A 21,625-nucleotide genomic window follows, 5' to 3' on the forward strand; every position below is an offset into this window, starting at 1 on the left:
TAAAGATTGTACAAAACCGTTAATCCTATTAAAACAGATAAGTACATTGAACCCGGAAAATATGTAGGAAATAATATTATATAATTTATAATTGAATGTAGAACGAACATTTTTCCGTTTGTGGTAAATGGTTAATCTTGCCGAATTCAAACAATACATTAAGGAGTTAACTGATCCCTTCCCCCAAAAAATTTACTCTGTGGAAGAGATATTATGTTATTAAATACAAATGTAGTCTTAGTGTGTTGTGCGGCGAACGAAAATAGGTACGAACTTAATTTGATTTCGTTATAACAGGTAAAATGCATTATGACGTAAGATATAGATTCTTGAGAATTCCATGTTCCCCAATATTAGTGCGGAGCGCAAATGGGCGCAGAGCTATCGAGTTACACCAATCAACTGAAAGCACGCGCCGCTAGTGATGGCTGTCCGTGGGAATTATCGATAATTAGACTGTAATTAAGTTGTGTTTCATATATTTTGAAGATCGTAGCGGCGATTATGTAAAAATGTAGTATCTTAGTAAAATTTGTGTAACGAATAAAATAATTATAACTTTCTTTGACATGTGATTTGTAGTTTTTAACGAACAATTGAAAAATTGAATAAAATAAAGACGCTAAGTCTACAAAAATTCCAGTCTATGAATATTAAATACTGATCTCATTTCAAACATTCTGACAAAAAAATGACACTAAGGCGATTTATCGATATCACACTTGTCTAATCCGCAATCCCTACAAAGCGACAACCACGGTGTCGTAATGCGCTCACAATTTGATGGATTGGCTTCTTCGCAGGGCCCGCTATTTGCAAACACCCTCATCTGGACGGAGAGGGGGCACCAATGGATGGAGGGGCTAATTAAAATTGGCGCCCGAACTGGGACCAACATTACAATTACCACCTTTACGGGCTTTATTGCGATAGACATAAAGATGTTTTCGGTAAATCGAAAAATATTGTTTAAATATCGCATACGTTTGCATCGCCTCCGTGAGCTTATTGGGTGACGTAATGACGTGCCAGCGATAGGAATGTGTTCATTCCTCTTATTGGAAATCTGGCGGAATTCCATTACGTCATTAATTCGCTTGTCTCTTTTGGCGATTCTTATAATGATTACCAATTGGCTGCGAAATTTGATCGACAGTTTTCTACGACAATTTGTTTGATTACGGGAATATTAATTTTTTTTTTTAATTAAACGTATAGTTCTTTGTTTTATTGATTTATGTGGTCACTTGAAAATATTACAACCATAAGATAATTATTGTTCTTGTTACGTATGTATATCATTATAAAATCTATATTGTACAATGAGCAATACTAATATAAATACTAGCTTATATTAAATTACAACAATATATATATATATATATATATATATATATATATATATATATATATATATATATAATATTATCCTAGAATACTAACTCTACTTATGCATCTTAGTTTATCAAAATATAAAGAATATACTTTTTTCAAGAAGGTGACAGGAACTTTACTTGGTAGCCCATCTGGGTAGGTACCACATACTCATCAGATATTCTACTCCCAAACAGCTATGCTTAATATTATTGTGCTCTGGTTTAAAAAAATAGTGAGCCATTGTAGTTACAGACACAAAGAGAGATAGCATTTTCGTTGCCAAGGTTGGTGGCGTATTGAAGATGGGTGTTTAGAAGGAATGGTTATTTTTTTAAAGCATCAATGTCTAGGTAGCCTATTTGCCCACCTAATTGTTTCATAAAAGAGATATTATCTTGTAAATATTTTATATATATCTCGTACAAATTAAACTTAAGATTAGCTGTTCTATATATTCCACTAAGAAGAACTGTCAAGCTCAGTTTCCACTCTTTTCATCTATCATACACAAGTAATAATCAAATAAATAATCCGATCGAAAATCATTTAAACGTCTTTAACCTGAGTTATTATTTTTAACGAGCCAAACTGCCAGTCAAGCATTAGCAGCGCGGAATAACATCGGACGAGTGAAATCGCTTCGCACGCTTAATCACCGCGGAGTTGGGGACCTGACTCGTCAGTTTTGCGAACTGTGCTCCGCTCAGGCTTCCGCTAGATATAGAGATTTATGTCTTTCATCTTTACTTGTAATGAGCTTTCCGATTTTATTCACTTTCATAAATATACAAATACTTCATTCCCAAATTAGCGTAATGCCTTATCGGTAATTTGCATCATACTTTCATATGTCAAAGCCAGCATTTAAAAAGGCTATAATCAAAAGAGATAAAAATTACTACAAATACAATACATACATACACAAAAACACATACACATACTCATTCTTCAGATTCTCATCTCTTAATAGTTTTAATTAACTTGCTGTCTTCTTAGTTAATAATTCAATATTTTGTTTTAGTTACATGTTATATAATACTTAATATTAAATAGTACAGTACAGTAACAGACTGTTTATGTCCCACTGCTAATCTAAGGCCTTCTCTACATTTTTGAGGAGTAGGTTTGGAGCTTATTCCACCACGCTGCTCCAATGCGGGTTGGTAGAATACACATGTGGCAGAATTTCAATGAAATAAGACACATGCAGGTTTCCTCACGATGTTTTCCTTCACCGTCAAGCACAAGATGATTCTTCACCAATAAACACAGATTAAGCACATGAAAATTCGGTGGTGCTTGCCCGGCTTGAACCCACGATCATCGGTTAACATTCACGCGTTCTAACCACTAGGCCGTCTCGACTTTTTATTATAATATTATATATAAATATAGGCCTCTGCATCTTTGACAGATGATTTAAGCAGCATCGCGAAGGCACTTGCGTTCATAACTGAAAATATAATATTATATGGTATGTTAACTGTTGGATTACCAAATAAATAAATATATTCCCACAGTTTCAAATGGAAAATCCGATATGCAGGCAATTAAATTTCTAGTTTTATTATATTACAAAACTGTTAAAATAAACTTTTAAATTAATGTATAAAAAATTATCACGAGATAAATAATGAAGTTAAAAAAAATATTTACGAAAAATATCTAATTAAAGGTTCGATTATAAAATTCAACGAATATCACTTAATTTTATGAAAGGAAAACCATTTATTAAGAAATCCTCATGTAAATAATTTAAACGAATACCGAAGGATAAAGGAACTACACGCAATTAAAAATGACAGAGAAATTTCAAATGACAATTTAACCCTTACAATGGAAGCACGTCTCCGCGATTACAGCGCATTGAAAATTAGTTTAATATCTCGAATTGACGATTCCGCCCGGAACGGCCAATTAAGAAGGAATAACACTTGGAATGATCTGGCTGATAGGCAAGTTATGGGGTGCCTTTATGGTCCATTAAGCGTCGAGACGGTTCAGGAATATTTTGTACACTAAGACCCGCGGATCTCGGTCTTTTGGGCCATTTAAGTGAGGATTTCGGTGGACTTTTATGTGTATTGCTTTTTAATTGATAAGTGTTATTGCGCTGACCTTGGATTTCATTAGCATTTTATCTTAATTAAACTTATATATTGTCCTAATGAGGATAATTTAATTGGTAAATAAGTAAATTGCATCGCGATATTACGAGCGTTATCTTTTATAGTTTTTGTTTCCATATAAGCCAAATAAATTCAATCCTTGACACCTACACTTTATCAACATTCTTAAAGTTGTAATTTTAATATAACAAAGTGCGTTTATGATAAGTAACAACAGTTTAAGCTAATGTCACACCTTTCATATAATCAGAATCGCGACGCCCCCGACTTCTCAAAATCCCCATGCTGCAAAGCGCATATTAAGGGATTAGGGATCCGCACCAAACGTTATGAAACACGGAACCCCCGACGTTCATTCGCGCATTGATTTCAATTTGAATTTTAATTGCGGAATATTATACAAAATTTCATTACTTAATATTCACCCCGGGCGGTGATTTTTGCATATTTTTTAACCCTGTCCTTTCGGGGCTCGATAAAAATCGCATATATTATGTGAGGGACGAATTTTGCGGGATACAGCGGTTTTTCATTAAGGGAGATACGGTGAGATACCGGACTATTTTATTACCTTACCCAGAAAGACTTGACGTCTTAAAACTTATACGATATTGAGTGGCCGGGAGGTTTTTTTTTATTTTTATGAAATCGCGTTTTTATTAAATAAATAAATTTAATACATTTTTAACAAATAGTATCACATATTATAAAAGTTATTTTAGTGAATTAAGTTTAACTATAAAGATAAAGAAAAAATATTAAAAGCCGATTAAAATCTTTACTTTTTTAAAGTGGTAATATTTTTTTTATAATGTTCAAAACTTTTGTGCAACATAAACATTGTAAATATAGTTTATGTCAAGCCGACATTAACTTCCATTTTCATCTTGTTTTTGCATAAATAAAATTATAAAGGCTTACGTAATTAAATATTGAAATAGAGGGTTAACTGGGGGGCGATATTTATAACGAAGTCAGCAGTGATTTGATTCCCATTTGACACATCGTTAAAATGTAAATTTTTAATTCGAGTTTGAGCTATTGCATTAAGTCGAATTCAGCTGATGAATTTCTTGTCTTATGAATTTTCCAACAGCTTGCGGAAAAATTAAATAAATATATTAGATTTTGAACTTATTTGTCTTTGTGTGCAAAAATAACTATGAACTGGTTTGTTAGATGAAGTGAAATCTTGATTCTTTCATCCTTCATTTCATCATTTTCAAGTTTATCCTTAAGTATTTAGACTTGTTCTAAGTGTGTTGATAGTCACTTACATGAGCTTTAGTTAAAAATAGTGTATGATATTTTTACCAATTTTCAAAGGTTAAAAATTTTATAAATTAGAGATTCCACGCGACATGACATAATGCGACTCGATAGGCAGGTTGCTCACTATACGGTTGCAGGTTCCCAAGAAACCGTTGTTTACATACAATTTTAATGTAAATAATAGATCTAATCAAAATATATCTATTTTCCTTTCTTTTGTAATATATGTAATAAATAAAAATAAATAAAAGATGTAAAAAAGTTGGAACATGGCACTAATCGGCTATCCGCCTACGCCTGGTAGCTGCAACCGGTTGGTACCAGGAGAACATTAATCCACAGCGTGTGCGGCCGTTCATATCGCGTATTTATGAACACCACCGCGCTCATGAGAGCCTGGTACATGTCTGTAACATAATACCTACTTGTTATGTGATTAATCCGATGTTTGTTTGTCTGTTATGTTTGACACGGCCATATTTCATTGGTTCCTCTTAGATTTTATATGAAGAAAAATGAGCATTTCTTTATAAAAATATTAATGTGAATTAAAAAAAGCAATTTTAACCAACTCGATAGAATAAAAAGGTGAATTACGACTTATTAAATTATAAATATTATATTATTATTATTTATAAAAGTAATTTCAAATGTTCATATTTAATAAATTACAAATGATTTGTTTTGGTTTAATAATTATTTTGGCAAAATGTAGAAAAAATATTATTGTATCACGCAATCTCTGCAGTTACCTAACAGCGGGGTTCTTTCGAGGCAAATATTATAAGCAGATGATAAAAAGTAAAAAGTAAACACGACCGCACCCGTATCATCTTTGTATCGCAAGGCGAAAATTAATACTAAAAACAAAAAGAATCGCGTTATCGAAAAGGGACCGATGTCATCGTCCTGCCGGTACACACCGATCCCTCGATACTGGCCCAGTGTACCCCACGCTGATATGATCACATACCACGTACGACCATTAGCGTAAGAAAACTACAACCTTATGGTGAACGGCTTAGAGACCACGAGACGCTGAGCAGATTTCTGAAACGAAAGCCGTAGGTACGTGAAAACAAGGTTTTTAATTAAGGCAGCTCCGCGACCAATCAGTCAAGATACGAACGTCAGAATGTTTTGAGCGGCGCATGTGTTCTTCGGAGATACGATGTTACCAGCGGAAAAAAAATTAAAATCAATTAAGTTAGCTTTTTTATTTGCTCAAAAAGTAAAAAAAAGTAAGCATGTTGTTTTTAATGAAAAAAATAGTTTTTTATTTGGTTAGTGGCAGACGCTTTTTTGCTGATTGGAGTATATCCGTAATATCAATAGGGATTTTATTAAGCAAAATAATTGAGAACTCCCATCCCTTTTATATTAAAATAATATACAATTTTAAAGAGAGAAAGAATTCGAAAGATAATCAACACAGCAACAAAAACTGCATTTCGTTACCAGTGCTTTTATAACCGACCACTTAGCATGCTTCTTCTTCCCTAGCACAAAGACTATGGCACTAAGTCGTCTTACTCGGAGTAAAATGCTAATCGACTAGCAGTTCCGGCTATAAACGTATAAAAATAGTTCTGAATGCTGGTCTCGGTCACTTTGGCCTGCAACTAATTGTTATTTGAATAAAAACGTGACAAAACTTCCATCCGACGACCGCCGTCGAACGATACGCAAAACGAATATTAAGGTTTTTGAGGTTATTAAAATAATATAATGGTATAATAAATATTCATACGTATGTTCATTACTTCGCAATGTTTTATAGGTTTCGGCGTATTACGAAAACAACAGAGGAATGAAATCAGCGAATTGAGATTAAATTATTTGTTCAATTTGCATTATTGATAATAATGAAACTGACTAAACAGATAACAGTCGTGAAACAGCATTGACAACTCAATATTAGTACTGTGATAATAATATATTCAGTGCCGAAATAACTCGATAATACATATACATTCGCTTCGGAAATACTTTGGTGATATCTCTATCAGACTTTTGAGTTTAGCGTCATTTACATATCTAAAGGGACTGAATATCTCCAGGATATATCTGGTGCATTAAAGTAGATACCTAAGTCTAAGTGTGATTTTGTCACATAATTTAGTACAACCAATATTTTTTAATCTGGCTACATTAGAGTAGCGTCGAATTGCGCGGGAATGTCACAGTGACGTCACTGTCATCGTGTGCAGATATTAAATTTCGAATTGCTCTATCTAATTGAACGGTCGGTCATTATCTGTGAGGTCGTAAACCGAACGTTTTACGATAGCTGCGTGGCGTTAGCCGTGGCTACGGAATAAATCAGGTGAAAAACAAATATTACTGTCAGAGTAGAGGGCGTCATAAACGAGCTGTGTATTTGAAATTATTTATTTCGACTAAAATAACTGGCCGCGCGTCGCATCGTTAAATGCAGTTTTGCTCATTTCGCAAATAATCCCGGGATTAACGCGGGATTGATGTCGGTGCGCGTTTTTGGTGCGCGCGTCTTGCGTGCATAAATAAGCGAATATATTTGCCGCGTAATAAGCCGCCCGACGCGCTGGCCAAATAGTAATTGCTCGCCTGTTATGCTTTCCTGGTACTTGTTTACTGGGGCTTAATTAAGAGCGCCCGTTTATTTATGTCCTACGTGGACCTTTGCCCAACTCGGGCATAAAATAGGTCGGCAAGCCCGGCCTGTTAGAAAAGATAAATATTCTAAAGGTTTACTGTGAACCGGCACGTTATTATTAGTTTTTTTTATTTAACAAAGTGTCACACAATCTTTTAACTATTTATATTGTGAGATTAAACCTTTTATTGTTTTTTGTAACCTATATGAATCCTAATTTAAGACAATGTATACAATTTCGAGAAGGCATCGTGACGACACTAGACATAAGACGCCCACCTCGTTATGCGCGTGATGTATCGTGGCGAATATAGACTGGGCGACTAACGTCTGAATGCCTAATTTAATATCAAAGCCAGAGATTGTGCTTTACGACAGAACTAATGAGACTTTTATGATTTGCTAACTCCTGATAAAATCATAGATCATAAATATGTCTTACTTCACAAAAAATGTAATTAAAAACGTAGTAATTACGACATTAATCGATTAAAATAACACTTTCATTGCGCTATTAATTAAATTAACAGTCATTTTATAATAAATATTTTATTCGTATTTAATTCAATTGTGTTTAAATTTAAGAATTCATTAATCTTAATTAAATATTAATGCTTTTTATTTGACATATTTATTATTTATAGTTACAAAATGAAACTTAAATGAGATTTCTGATAAACTGGATATTGAGGTGTTTTGAGATTTGCGCCATAAAATTGTTTTGATATATATTTAACAGATAAAATATAACACGTTTGTAGAGTCATCATTCTATACTAGCACAAAAAGGCAGTACGTTCAGAAACGTAAACAATGGCACGCCCGTTTGTTTTTAATTACAGCTCGCGTTCGTTCGGAAACGCTTTGCCGTGAAATTCGGCCGAAACCACCGGGTTTTGTGTACATACAGGATAACTTTCAACTATCACTGTGTGAAGGGTGGGCTTTCGGCAATATATGGATCCTTGTTCTAAAAATTTGTATTAAAAAACATTTTTTATATGTCTATTATTCGACCTGGCTAATATATATATATAAGGTCTACTGTAATGAAATCAATTTGAATTAATTTAAAAACATACTACTAGGGACGTATTTAATATTGAAATAGAGTTATTTATCATATATTACATACAAGTAATTTTAAATTTATTGTTTCGTAATTATATAATAATAACATAGTGTTTTATAGTTTACGTAGCTTTAGTAAACAATCAATCAAAGATATATTATTAACGACTATTTCAATCATAGAAGCTAACATATAAATACTTATTAAGAGCAATAAAATATTCTTAATTACGCTATAAGATTGTATGACATAACTCAAAAACGATTAAGCATTCATTTATTTTTCTGTAAAACAAGTAAGTGATTTAACATTATAAATCATAAGTACCTACCACACTGTGCTATCAGTAGACTTGACGTGTAAGTATTACGTTAAAAAAACAACAGTTTTACTTCAAAGCATCTTAATAATGTTTACGTATCGTAATGAACTGTTCGCATCCGTCCGGTCGCAACAGCGGCATGATTGGACTCGCGTTTCTTTTGTTCTAATTTTATGGAATCCTGAATGTTTTCAAGCAAGTGTCGCGACGACACCCGTTAAAATGTAAATTTATGCGAAATCATAGAGATTTATGGGATGAGTCTAATGATGTACAAACACTTCGCCGAAGCGGAGACGTTAAGAACAATGTCGGGAACGGATTGAGATCATCTCGCTTAAATTAATCTTGTTTTAAGAAATTCGTAAATACTTTTTCATAGCGTCACTGTTTGTAACAAAGGAACTTTTTTAAAGTTACATTTATAAATCGATCTCTCACTCTCTCTCTCTCTCTCTCTCTATCTTTTTTCTTATCTTCTTTGTGCGATAAATACCCATAACCAAGATATAAACAATAACATAAGTAGAGCACGATTCTACCACCTGCTCTATATGAAAGTACCAGGGTACCATAAATATTAAAGAGATGGCGAGCGCGCGCCACATTTGCATACGATGTTCAATTACGATCCCGGAATATGGAATGTATTATAAGCAGGTCCTATATCGTTATGCTTTTCGGGTGCGCCGCCCTCGTATGATTGTTTCCGCAAGGAAGATGCCATATGAATTACAAAGTTTTTCATTTATTTAAATGTGAACTTAATAATGTTTACTTGCTACAATATTGATAAATGATGACAATATTTATTTCTAAAACCTGCTTTGCTACATCAAATTTACAAAAGATTATTTTTTTCCATAATTGCTATGCTATTACAGCGCCATCTACCAGCGAGTAGCGGTATTCAACGGCAAAAATCGATTATGGAACCAAATTAATTCAATTACCCATAAGTATTCTGTAAAGCAACTTATTAAGGCTCGAGGCGGCGTAATTTAAATAAGGAACGTTCTGTTATGGCGGTCGACACGTTCCTGGGGCTAGATTTCTTTTCCCGTGACTGGAGGACAAAACGCCCTGCGGTTGAGCACATAGTTGGGTCCAACCGCAACTCTTAACAGCCGTCGCGTTATTATGCTTTGCTAGCTCTCGTTAGTGCCTATTTTATTGTACGCGTTTGTCAATTTTTATTATTTTTTTTTTACACATTTGCCTTCTAACCAGCCAGTTCTCATTACCGCAAACGTTGCGGTTTTCGCGCCAACAATGCTATGTAAACTCTTTTGTATATTATTGTTAATATTCACAGTATTCTGTACTGAATAAGCTGCTATTACAACTCCATTATACATTGGTATTGATTAAATGGCTACATGACGGCATGTCTACGTATTCTGCGTGATTATTTCAAATCACCAACACATTACATTAGAGGTAATCTCTAGTAATGGCGGCCGTGATCGCCTCTACGGTTAATGTTGCCAGTTATGTGCAGCGGACTGCGCAAAATGTGGGAAACTCAATGTTACTGTTAAAAGACAATTGAGTGTATTAAAGCATTGTGATTTTTTTACAATTTATAAAAATTGCATACAAAGGAAATTGGTTCAATTTTATTTGTCAAGAACTTCATAAGTAATTTTAAATTACAACCGCATTTCAAATTTCGAACGAAATGGATATTGACAGCGAGGCGGGAAACGAAAAGGCGGCCATTGCATTTTATTTTATTTTTTTATTAAAACGTCACAAAGAGGATGAGTTTTTGCCAAAGTCGATATTTTATTTCGAATAAAAAACTAACAAATCAGTCACCTTTGTAATGAGGACTCTTTTCTTAATCCTTTCAAGAAATTTTATAGCCATAACACACTTTAATCTTTTGACGTTTTATAAATGGTTTATATTATAATAAAGAACCATAAAACGTACAAATATGGGACGAAGGATGTATTTTTATTAAGTTAGTCATATAGATGGTACCTACTTTTTATTGCCCGTTTAAAATTATTGAAACGTAAAAAATTCAAGCCATGCGTTGGACTCGAGTTGTTGTCAAGACGTTAAATAAAAAAAAATGACACGTCGTATAATTATTATATTTATTAACAAGTAGCATTTATATTAATTTGCATATTCCACGTGCAATTTAGTTGTCTTTTTTTTGTTATTTAACTCGAAGTCCGGATTACTTCGCCTGCGCGGGTCACGCCGGTAAAAAAAATTCGATGCCGTAGCGAAAAAGCAATAAGACGGACGTCAAAAATAACTTGAATTACAATTTTAATCTTGTCAAATCCCCGTTTTTATTGTGATCGGTCGGTCTTCGTACGGGGGACATAATTTTCGTTTTCAAAGTTTATTTAATAAGGAGTGTCCGTACAAGAAATCGTAATACGACGTAGCGGGCCGGAGACCTCGTATAAATTCGTGATTTTTATATCCAACTCATTATTATTTTTGAAGGTTCGGTGCGTCTTACAACTAAAGTCCTTAAATCGATGCAAAAATACTGTTGGATGACAAGAAAGTTTGTAAGGCGCATTAAAGTCGATACATATTATATATAACAGTAAATGTGAGAAGTGACGCTAACAAGTTTTGTTTATGTGTGTGTGGGGTATTTTATTCATGTAAAAATTACATAATTTTTTTATAGAAGTAATACACAGCCTTGCTAGTGTAAACGAACTTATGAGCTATGTATTAATAATTATATTAAATATAAAGTTTCATAACTTTACAGCGTTGTCACTTAGTGACATACCCTTATATACAATTAACTAATAAACCTCAGTACATCATTAGTTCACAATTTTTATTAAAAGTAATTTATTTGTTACTCGTGGGAAATGTGTGTTTTCTGTAAGACCCGTAGAATGATGAATGAACAAAACTAATTACATAATACTCACTCACGAAATATAAAAAAATATATTGCAAGGTTTTAACACAATGGCAAATAATTCTTCTGGTAATGATGTACGTATGTCTAGGAATAGAGGTGACTTTTCATTGGGCCGTATGTTTCGCTACCTTTGCCTTAATAAAAAAATGGATTCACAAAACACAATGATTAGTTCATGATTATAATTCAGTTCAAACCATAGACATTAACAGCATTCCTAAGATTCCGTATCTATTACAAAACGGTCGTTTTTCATTCGTAAAGCTAGTTTTTTGTAACAACAATCATTTGAAGTAGATGGGTATTTTATAAAATTACTATAATTTCAGTCAAACAAAGCTACGAGCTGTCAGGAATGACGTCGGTATATCATCAACTTGACCCTTTTTTTGTTAACTTAATAATTTCGTTAAGGGCTTTTTAAACGAAACGCATATTTCAAATAGCTGTTTGTACTTTATGGTCGGAATCACTTTTATTGGAATTTAAATTCGAACGTATTTAAATTGTTTAGAATTTAAAGACTTATCCAAAGTATTCGCTGATGAGAACCTTCTGTACGTTTCTTTGTCATTCATTTATACTTATGGCCGTGGATTGTAAGTGTTTTTAGATTTTGAATTTAGAATAATATAATACATATAAGTAATTAGAATAGTAGTATTCATTATATTATTATTTGAATTCGTAAAATAGTTTATTCTATTAGATATGGGGCCTTAGATTTTCTGAGGTACTTTTGCCAGATATCTGATTAGAGGTCTCTCGATACCGGTGGTATACTTGATTGATTCGATTTCGACTCTGTCTCACATATTTACTACCTAATGCTGAACGAAATGATTTTACTTAATATTAAATATCTATTAAATCTATTGCTTTGCTGTATTTTAAACGAAGTAACGTCCATCATCGCTACGAAAATTAATTACATTTCAACGCCTAATATATGTAGTAAATCGGTTTAATATATATCTATTTACTTAAATAAATCTACCAATAAATTGCTCGAGGTAAAAGTTTCCTTGTCAAAACAAACACCCGTTCGTATGGAGTCGATGAAAAGCGGAAACTATTAAAGCAAATGCCAAGTTCCGACGTCTAAGTACAAGCCGATGGCTGAACAGATTTATCATTCGCTCACATTATTCATATCTCAACAAAGAGGAGAATAAATTACGCGCCCGAAAATATCTAACTCCTAATCCATTCGCCTCGCCTGTCCCCGACTGAATCCGATTTTAAAATATTTATGAAAAGGCAAACAGTTAAAAAGACGTACAAGACGATGAGACAGAATTAAAAATAATAATAAAAAACGCCTCGCCTCGAGAGCGAACGCCGGAAAAAAGTTAAAGTGATCGTAGGGCATCGAGATGGTGTCTTGTTTTTTTATCGTACGTATACTCTGTTTCATTAGATTCATTTCAATTCAGTTCGGATTAGTCGGAGAAAGGTCCCTTGATGAAATGCGATGTCCGTTGATTTATATCGGCCTCTTTAGGTCCGTCTCCTGTAATGAATCGTTGCCAGATCTATCTGTTTTTTACAGGTGACTCTTGAGTTTAATGGGACTAAATTGGCGATGTTTCGTTAAATAAGTACCAATGGAACCGAGCGTGAGAAATTCGGCCGTTCGGTGGTTGGCTAAGGCTTGTTGCGCTGATTGTGTTGTAGGCCTATCTTGTGAGAGTACGTCACAACATACTTTCGATATTTTGAGTATAAACAGTATATGTCTGGTGGTAGGACTTTGTGTAAGCTCGTCTGGGTAGGTACCACCCACTCATCAAATATTCTACCGCAAAACAGCACTACTTGATATTGTTGTGTTCCAGTTTGAAGGGTGAGTGAGCCAGTGTAATTACAGGCACAAGGGACATCAAATCTTATTTCCCAAAGTTGGCGGCGCATTGGCTATGTAAGCGATGGTTGACATTTCTTACAATGCCAATGTCTAAGGGCGTTTGGTGACCACTTACCATCAGGTGGCCCATATGCTCGTCCGCCTTCCTATTCTATTCCTATTCTATATGTGGCTAAACTAAATACTCTTGTTAGGTAAGTTATATTGGATGTTAAAATTAAAGTGTATTTACTAAGTTTAATTGTGTTCAATGTTCTACAAACAAGTTGTCGACAAACAGACTGCGAATCGGTATTATTGGTCTAAGGTCGGGCGCAGACCAGGCCCACGTGCTCTGGCGCTGCAAGTGACAGCTCCTAAAATTAGTCACGTGGCTGTTAATAGCCCCACGGGGTGGCGAGCGTTCCTAGCTTTTTTTTCCCAATTCCCGTCCGCTTGTTTACAACAGTTGGTGGCTATCGATCCGAGCCCGGATAGACGTAAGCGGCGTTACTCATGTTTGTTTGAGGGGCGTTCTCGACTGTTTTCCATCGATTTTCCGCCGGACCGCGGTAGGTATGCTACATATCTCGGGAAAGGCTCTCGATGCGCTTTTACGTGTAATCGAGGCCTCATCTCTGTGCGAGGTGTGCGCGTGTGCGCGGCGCGCGTGTGTGCGTCTGGCTCTCGGGGCGCACTGCTCGATTAGCGCGGCCGGCACCGCCACGCCGCCTGATTGGGCCATCCATCACCGCCGCCGCCCCCCGCGCGCCTCGCCCGCCACCCTCCGGCCCTCCGCACGGGCCCGCCCCCACCCGCAATCTCGACCCTGCATCGCCAACGTTAGAGTCGACATTCCTTCGCCGGCACAGGGGTTCGTTTCCACCGACGCGTTAATGCCGCGACGCGCGCAACAGAGATCGAGGCGTATTTTTAAGACGGATACTTAGTGCGTTACATTATTATAGTTTTGTTGTTTTTTTCATCGCGGTCGTGTAACTCACACGGCGGTGTGTTCATATGGCGGCCGGGTCGACGCACCGCTCCGGTTATGATACCGAATGCCTTAAGATTTTTGATTGAGGTTTTATTTTATTTGGTGCGACGTTCGCCCGATTATATTTCTCGTATTCGTTCACCGCTCGGCCGGTTTTTGTTTCGACGCGTTTCATTGTTCGTAACGAGATCGATTTTAACGATAAGCGAGTGCTTTTAATGAAGACGTGGGTGTGCCTTGCTCTGAATCGCGCTTTGAGCGTTCACGGTCTTAATAGCCCTTGCTCTTGACTTTTCTGACGTTTCGCTTTCAAGTGACACATATTTTGGACACTCGACTGCGCCCACACCTATTTCTATAAAACACGTTTGACCAATTACAGTAATCACAGCTAGAACGGGCGCTTGTTGATCACGGGCCGCCCACGTAACGTGATTATCTCGAAAGCTTCAGTTTCACAATTATATAAAATTACCATTTCTAAAAATTTATATATCTATAATAATTGCTTAAGACTTCATGAGTCTCAATATCACCCATACATTCGTACCTACATATATATATATATATATATATATAACATAGGGTAGTAGGTAGCTACGACATTATCTGTATCTAATTATATTATTTTGAAACATTACTCGTTAATCTTTATAAAAAGTCTATCTATGTCAGTACCAGCATTAAGTATATAATAACTACGAGTCTGTAGTACATCGGCCTATCAATGGTTACTTTATCTCATATACTAAGCACATGAAAAGTATGGATATATGTCGATAGTTGGTAGGGTTTAATGCAAGTCTTGGTAGGTACCAACCCCTCATCTGTTATTCTACCGCCAAGCAGCAATACCTACCTAGTACAATAAACGGTGTAAAAAACTTATCACGCTGATATCATACAGTTTATGAGAATATGAAATATATTTTACAGGTCATAATTAAGATAGGTTAGAATCTAATCTAGATATATGTCTATATATGTAAGCCTTTCCACAGAATGTTCTAGGTACCTATTGTAGTTGGAATATTCTTTTACACTTCCAAGTAGAAAAGTGATACGACCAACTATACGATTATACATATCATTAATCTATAATAATAATGTAATTCTGTCTGTTATGCTTTCACGGCTAAACCACTGAACCGATTTTGATGAAATTTTGTTTGGACCAAACTTGAAGAAGTAAGGACATAGGCTACATTTTAATACCTAACAACTCCCCCCCGTGATCCCCCACACTTGGGCGAAGCCGTGATGTAAAACTAGTCCTTAATATAACAACATAACGTGACATACCCCCAACGTTACAGCAACAGTAAAATCAAAAACATTTCGTCCCGCCAACCAGCAAAGGGCCCTCGAGAGCCAATCTGTAAATTCCGTTTACGTAAATGGAGGCTTATTCTTGTATTAGCATATAATCGGCCTCTCCGTGCCATGCATACCTCCAGGGTGAGAGGTCAGGGCAGCGCACCGGTGAAACGAAACTTACAAATTGCACTCTCACGCAACGGACCACCGAGAGGCTGCATTAAAAATCGAGATACGCGACCGACTCGTACACCTCATCGATTAATAGCTGGTATCGAATAGACACCGAGACAATCGCGATGCTATATATCAATGCTCCGTTCGAAGATATCGCGGAAATGTAAACTCATTATTAATATCGTCAGTTTTACGATGAGCTTTTTATGATCTTAAGACGCTTTCGCCCTCTTACGGCCGTGCTTCCGCGATGCAACGTTTATTGAGTTGCCGTGACGTGACGTTTCGTGTCGTGTCGTGTCGTGTCGACTTACTTTATTAAATAACCAATAAAAACTGTAAGTGTCGATAAAAATCGTCTCGATTATTAGGCACGGACGCCATCGACTCCTACCCGGAGTATAAATATACAGTGATAGTAAACAAACCGGTAGTTTATAAACGCCGCCCGTATCGGATCTCAATCGACGATCATTACATAGTAACGTGTAAACGCTCGTTTAGACGCTACGACGAATCGCCGGCTGTTATATAAATCGACTAAGACTCGAAGTCATTTAGCCGGACTAAAAACTGGTCTCGGAGTGAAATTCGCAATCTCATATCTCGTATCGATAGATGGGCCCCGTTTAATGGCGTATGCTATAGAGTACGGTCACCGGCTAGTGAATAAGGCCGTGAGTGCAATTTTCGCGCGCGCATGACCCCGAACGATCGGTGCGTCGACGCGGGAACTTCGCTTTAAAAGTTTCGAGCGAAACGAGCACCCCGAGAACGCTAATGCTGAAATGCATCTTAGCGCTTAAGCGGTGAGCTTTGAGTCTTGTGGCGTAGATGAGAGATAAAAACACGCGAGAGACTCTGAACGTAGTGGTGATATTGAAATAAATACGAGTTCCGAGTTGTCCGAGCTCGGCTGTTACGACCTATCGACGTGGGCCAAGCGCTAACGAACAACGATTCCCGCTCTAATTTGCGGACATGGCGAGCGATCGATCTCATTGGATTTTTTGAAAAAGGAACCCGAGGCACCTTATGAGCTGAGCACAAATTGAGCAATTTCGTGCTCGCCCGCTCTCGCTCACGTATCGCCCTCTAGCCATCTCTGTCTGCTTCTAATTTCGCGTCTTAAGCGTGAATTGGAAATGGGAATATTAAAAATTAGTTCCATTTTCAAAGTAAGTTTGAGTCCCGTGTAATTATGTTGCCGAGGATTTGATAAATGAGCACCAATGAAACCGCATTCGTTAAGGGAATATACCTACAAATTAAATTAACGGTATATGCATATATTTTATTTTATGTAATTAAATCGTAAATAGCAGAGCTATATAACTGTCCAAGAGTCAGTTCTAAATTTAAAACGGTGTCTGTTAAGCATGGCTAGTTCTAATTTCATTAAGTAGGTTGCTATATAAACGTAGTAAATATAAACTTTTTATTATATATTTACACTAGCTTTAATGTAACAAACAACAATTACAATTTAAAATACTTAGGCCATTGTTTACGTATGTCTGTCTGTGTTTTGTATCGCGATAACTTGGTCAACGTTGAAATGTTACGAGCATAACATTAAGAGACTTGTTTATAAGATTATTCTAATTTATGTGAAAATCATCACTGATGCGGGCAACTCTGATTCAGCTCTTGCATCTAAACAGGCATTCCAGCGCAGCAGGTCACCATGGCAACCGCCGCCACACGCCTAACCAGTCCCGCGTCACGCGCTCAAACAAAAAACAACTCTCTCATTCATATCACTAAGTACGCTATCGCTTATACATTCAAATGAAGTTATAACATTTCGTCACAAAACGCAACAACCATCAGTGCGCAATAATAACAATGAAATCGCGACCTTAATGTCTACGAGTAAAGTGCCATTTCGAGCGCGCAAATGGCTTAAGAACAGCGACATAAGGAATTGTTTTATCTCTTTTACACGTCGTAAAGACGCGATCGCGCGCGCTCTCTCGCAGCGGGCCAATCCTTTCCCGCTAAGGACGGAATCGATTGCCTCAGAGTGTCCCACTCTATCGCAGTTTTTGTCGGTGCTCCGCCGCGATCCACTGTAATCCGTCTTGCGCGGCATTCATTCGAGACGTTAGATAAAAATCGGAATTGTAACGAAGCCCCGAATAAATTGACTCCGCTTCTTCCGATTCCATTTCGGATTTTAATACTTTATTATTTTTTTTATCTGACGTCTTACGTTCGTGAAGAAAGTCGAAAATCGGTTTCTACTTTCGTTGGAAGCAATGTGCGAGATCGGAATGACCGTCAAGCGAGCAACGGCCGGTAATTGATTTAGTGTAATGGAAACGGGCAGTGGAGCTGATGTATTATAATATGTAAGAGACAGATATAAGTCAAACGCACGCGCGGAAAAGAGATGGATGGTACGGTCACGTGTGACGCTGTAACGGTGCAAGTGCATTACTTTGTTATCATAATTGTATCTCTACACATATCGCATAAAGTCCTTTTTCGATCACCGATACTAGCTCGTAGCTTTTATTATTATGAATGGGCCAATAGATGGCGCTGGCATATCGATGTCGTTTGTTATTTGACATGTGAAAGAATGATGGAGTTTCGGCTGCATGATTTTTTAATTTATTTCTAAATAACTCCTTAATGTTTACGATCGCACGAGTACAACTACACTGGCTTAGTTAACAAGATTGATTAGTGATTATATCGTCGTGTTTTCTAAGCAGATATTATGATCATTCAAAAATAGAACTCATTTCATCGACAGTGACTTCAGTTAATATTTTTTTAAACTTTTAGTCTAAAGTAAGAATACATTATTCCAAATAATTTATTCTGATAACATTACGGTTTCGAATTTAGCTTGCGTAAGTTTTATTTTTATAAATCTAATTTTAGCAACAATTAATTTAGTATTATCATGTGTTGTAATTGTAAATATTATTTTTAATTTAACTCCTTTTTAAAGATTTTAAAGACTACTTTAATAATGAGTGTTTCAATATAATAAAACCGAATGAGACATCGTCTGTGTAAAACATATGTTATTTTTTATAAAATGATATTTTGTTAAGGACATTTTACTAAGTAGGTGTATAAGTATATGTATAAGTTTTATTATTATTCTTTTATTAAGGGAATTCAGTTAAATTAAAAAATGACAGCTGCTCAAATATAAAACACAGCTTAAAGTAATAAAAACAATTTTGATATTAGACGAAGTAATTTATAGGTAAAAACTAATAAACTACTTTTTTAAATATTTATTTTCAATGGGTGTGATATGTTTTTCTTTATTTTTATAATATAAGTACCCACTGTAAATGAGTCACTTGATGGTAAGTCACCACCACCCATGGTCATTGGCGCTGTAAGAAATATAAACAATTATATATACATCACCAATGCGCTACTAACCTTGGGAACTAAAATGTTATGTCCCTTTTGCCTGTAATTACACTGGCTGACTCACCCTTCAAACCGAAACACAACAATACTAAGAACTGCCGTATGGCGGTAGAGAATCCAACCACCAAGTTAGTATCATAAATATGTAAATTTCTCAAGGTTGAATACAACAAATTACAAACAGCTTCCATGCGTAAAAGTATCAAAATTTGTCTCGACTTTTCGACACTTCATTATGACATCGATTTGGCTGTCAACGGTGGATTCGGTGACAGTGTGGAGTCGACTTTGTAAATATTTATTTAAGCTCCGTGTAGACAGACGAGGTATCGTTGATTTGTAAGATAATGGTAACGCATTACTTATTTTATCACTGCATTATAAATGTGTTCTCGTCTCTACGTTAATATTAAATTTATACTTTGTTACGAGTTTGTTAAAACAGTTTCTTACTTAAGTTTAATTTCATCATAACAGAACAGCTTTATACGTATATACGTATGTTAATTATAGTTTAGTTTTAGAATTAATTAGGTGAATTTTTACGCGAAATACAAATTAAATGAGCTATTTTTGTACAAATTATATAAATAAATGGGCTTGCGTAAGGAAATATTACAGTAATTGTGTACATTTATTTCGACATAGCTCCGAAATAAATAAACCTCTTCGCACCTACATGCTATAATTTTAATTTTTTGTTTCAATAACCGTGTAATTATATAATTTGATTTTCTGGATGGTTTAGTGGTTAGTTTATAAGACCGAAGATCCGAAAGTCCGAGGTTTCAAAATCAGTTTAATAAAAAGGTTATTGGGTTTTTTCCGTCAATGAAGTCTCACTCGTGCCTCAGAAAGCACGTAAAGCTGTAAGTCCTGCGTACATACTATTTTGGATCACGGAAGATTTTGTCCCACCGGATTATGAGATTGAGGGAAAAGAGAGCCCAGACACTTCTACACTACAATATGCCCTGCGGAGATGGCTCACCTTGTTTAAGAATCGACGCGGTAACCGAAATATGTCAGATAGATTTTATAATATTATGTATAAGTATCATGTGGTCGATATTACCTGGGTACTCACCGGGGCTGCCCAGGAACACGGAGGAGTACACCCGCCGCGCCACGTCTGGGGGTGACGACCACTCCCGCCTCGAACCGCACCATTTTCCTGAAAATAATACAAATATTTAAGCAATGACATTGATTTAATGTAAGGTATATGTGCAATTTAACATTACCATCATAAATTAATTGAAACAGCAGTTCTGTGCTGTGCAGCGTAGGTAAGATGTTATTATAGACATTGAATATTACACCACAGCCCCCATAGCTAGTGGCTCGTTAATGGTGTAAGAAACTTAATAATACGTTTGTTTTATTAAAATAATACATTTAGATACATTTTATGTTATTTTATGTCTGTATTAAATATACATATTTAATGATGTGTGTATGTCTTTTCAAAACACGTCGGGTATTCCTCGATACAAAACGTAAGTGAAAACGGTTTATATAATAATGAATTTATTAAGAAATATATTTCTTTTTCAAGAATGTGTTTTTCATGCTGAAAAAACCGAGATGGCCTCGTGGTAAGAACGCATGAATCTTAAACGATGATCGTGGGATCAAACCCGGGCAAGCACCGCTAAATTTTCATGCGCTTAATTTGTGTTTGGCTCACTCACCCTTCAAACCGGAACACAACAATATCAAGTATTGCTGTTTTGCGGTAGAATATCTGATGAGTGGGTGGTACCTAACCAGACGAGCTTGCACAAAGCCCTACCACCAGTAAAATGATCCTTAAATCCGAGAATACTATTTAGAAAGAATATTTTTTTTAAATATATCGTCACTTACCTATATACGGTCTTAGATACCGTTGTTTTTTTATCTAAGAGACCTACCCGTGTCTATATATATTTAAATAAAACTACTTCCACAGTCTCGTAGTTGCCCGTGCCTTTTTTTACTTTCTACTTTATTTTATATAGTTTATTATATATAATATTAATTACTATAACAACAGTTGGTCTTCTTTCCCGTGTCTATATTTATTTTTAAATGAATTGTGTTAATTATTTTGTTAATTAGTATTTAGTACTGATTGTCTTTACGATTATTCCGGGTAGGAAGATACGAAACGAATCTTG

General features: G+C 35.7%; 1 protein-coding gene across 6 annotated transcripts in view; it reads right to left on the bottom strand.

The window, feature by feature from the left end:
- The window catches only part of LOC126775891 (homeobox protein homothorax), a 258,601-nt gene that overhangs the window by 95,243 nt on the left and 141,733 nt on the right, over window positions 1-21,625 (bottom strand). For 3 of the 6 annotated variants that reach the window (XM_050498054.1, XM_050498053.1, XM_050498051.1), the window contains one exon: window positions 20,551-20,637. In XM_050498054.1, coding sequence (XP_050354011.1) covers window positions 20,551-20,637 — 87 coding nt within the window. Of the gene's footprint in view, window positions 1-20,538; window positions 20,638-21,625 lie in introns of all 6 variants that reach the window. The other 3 variants (XM_050498050.1, XM_050498052.1, XM_050498049.1) reach the window with 1 other exon arrangement.

The sequence above is a fragment of the Nymphalis io genome, chromosome 19, assembly GCF_905147045.1.
Source record: "Nymphalis io chromosome 19, ilAglIoxx1.1, whole genome shotgun sequence".
In the NCBI taxonomy this organism is placed as follows: domain Eukaryota; kingdom Metazoa; phylum Arthropoda; class Insecta; order Lepidoptera; family Nymphalidae; genus Nymphalis; species Nymphalis io.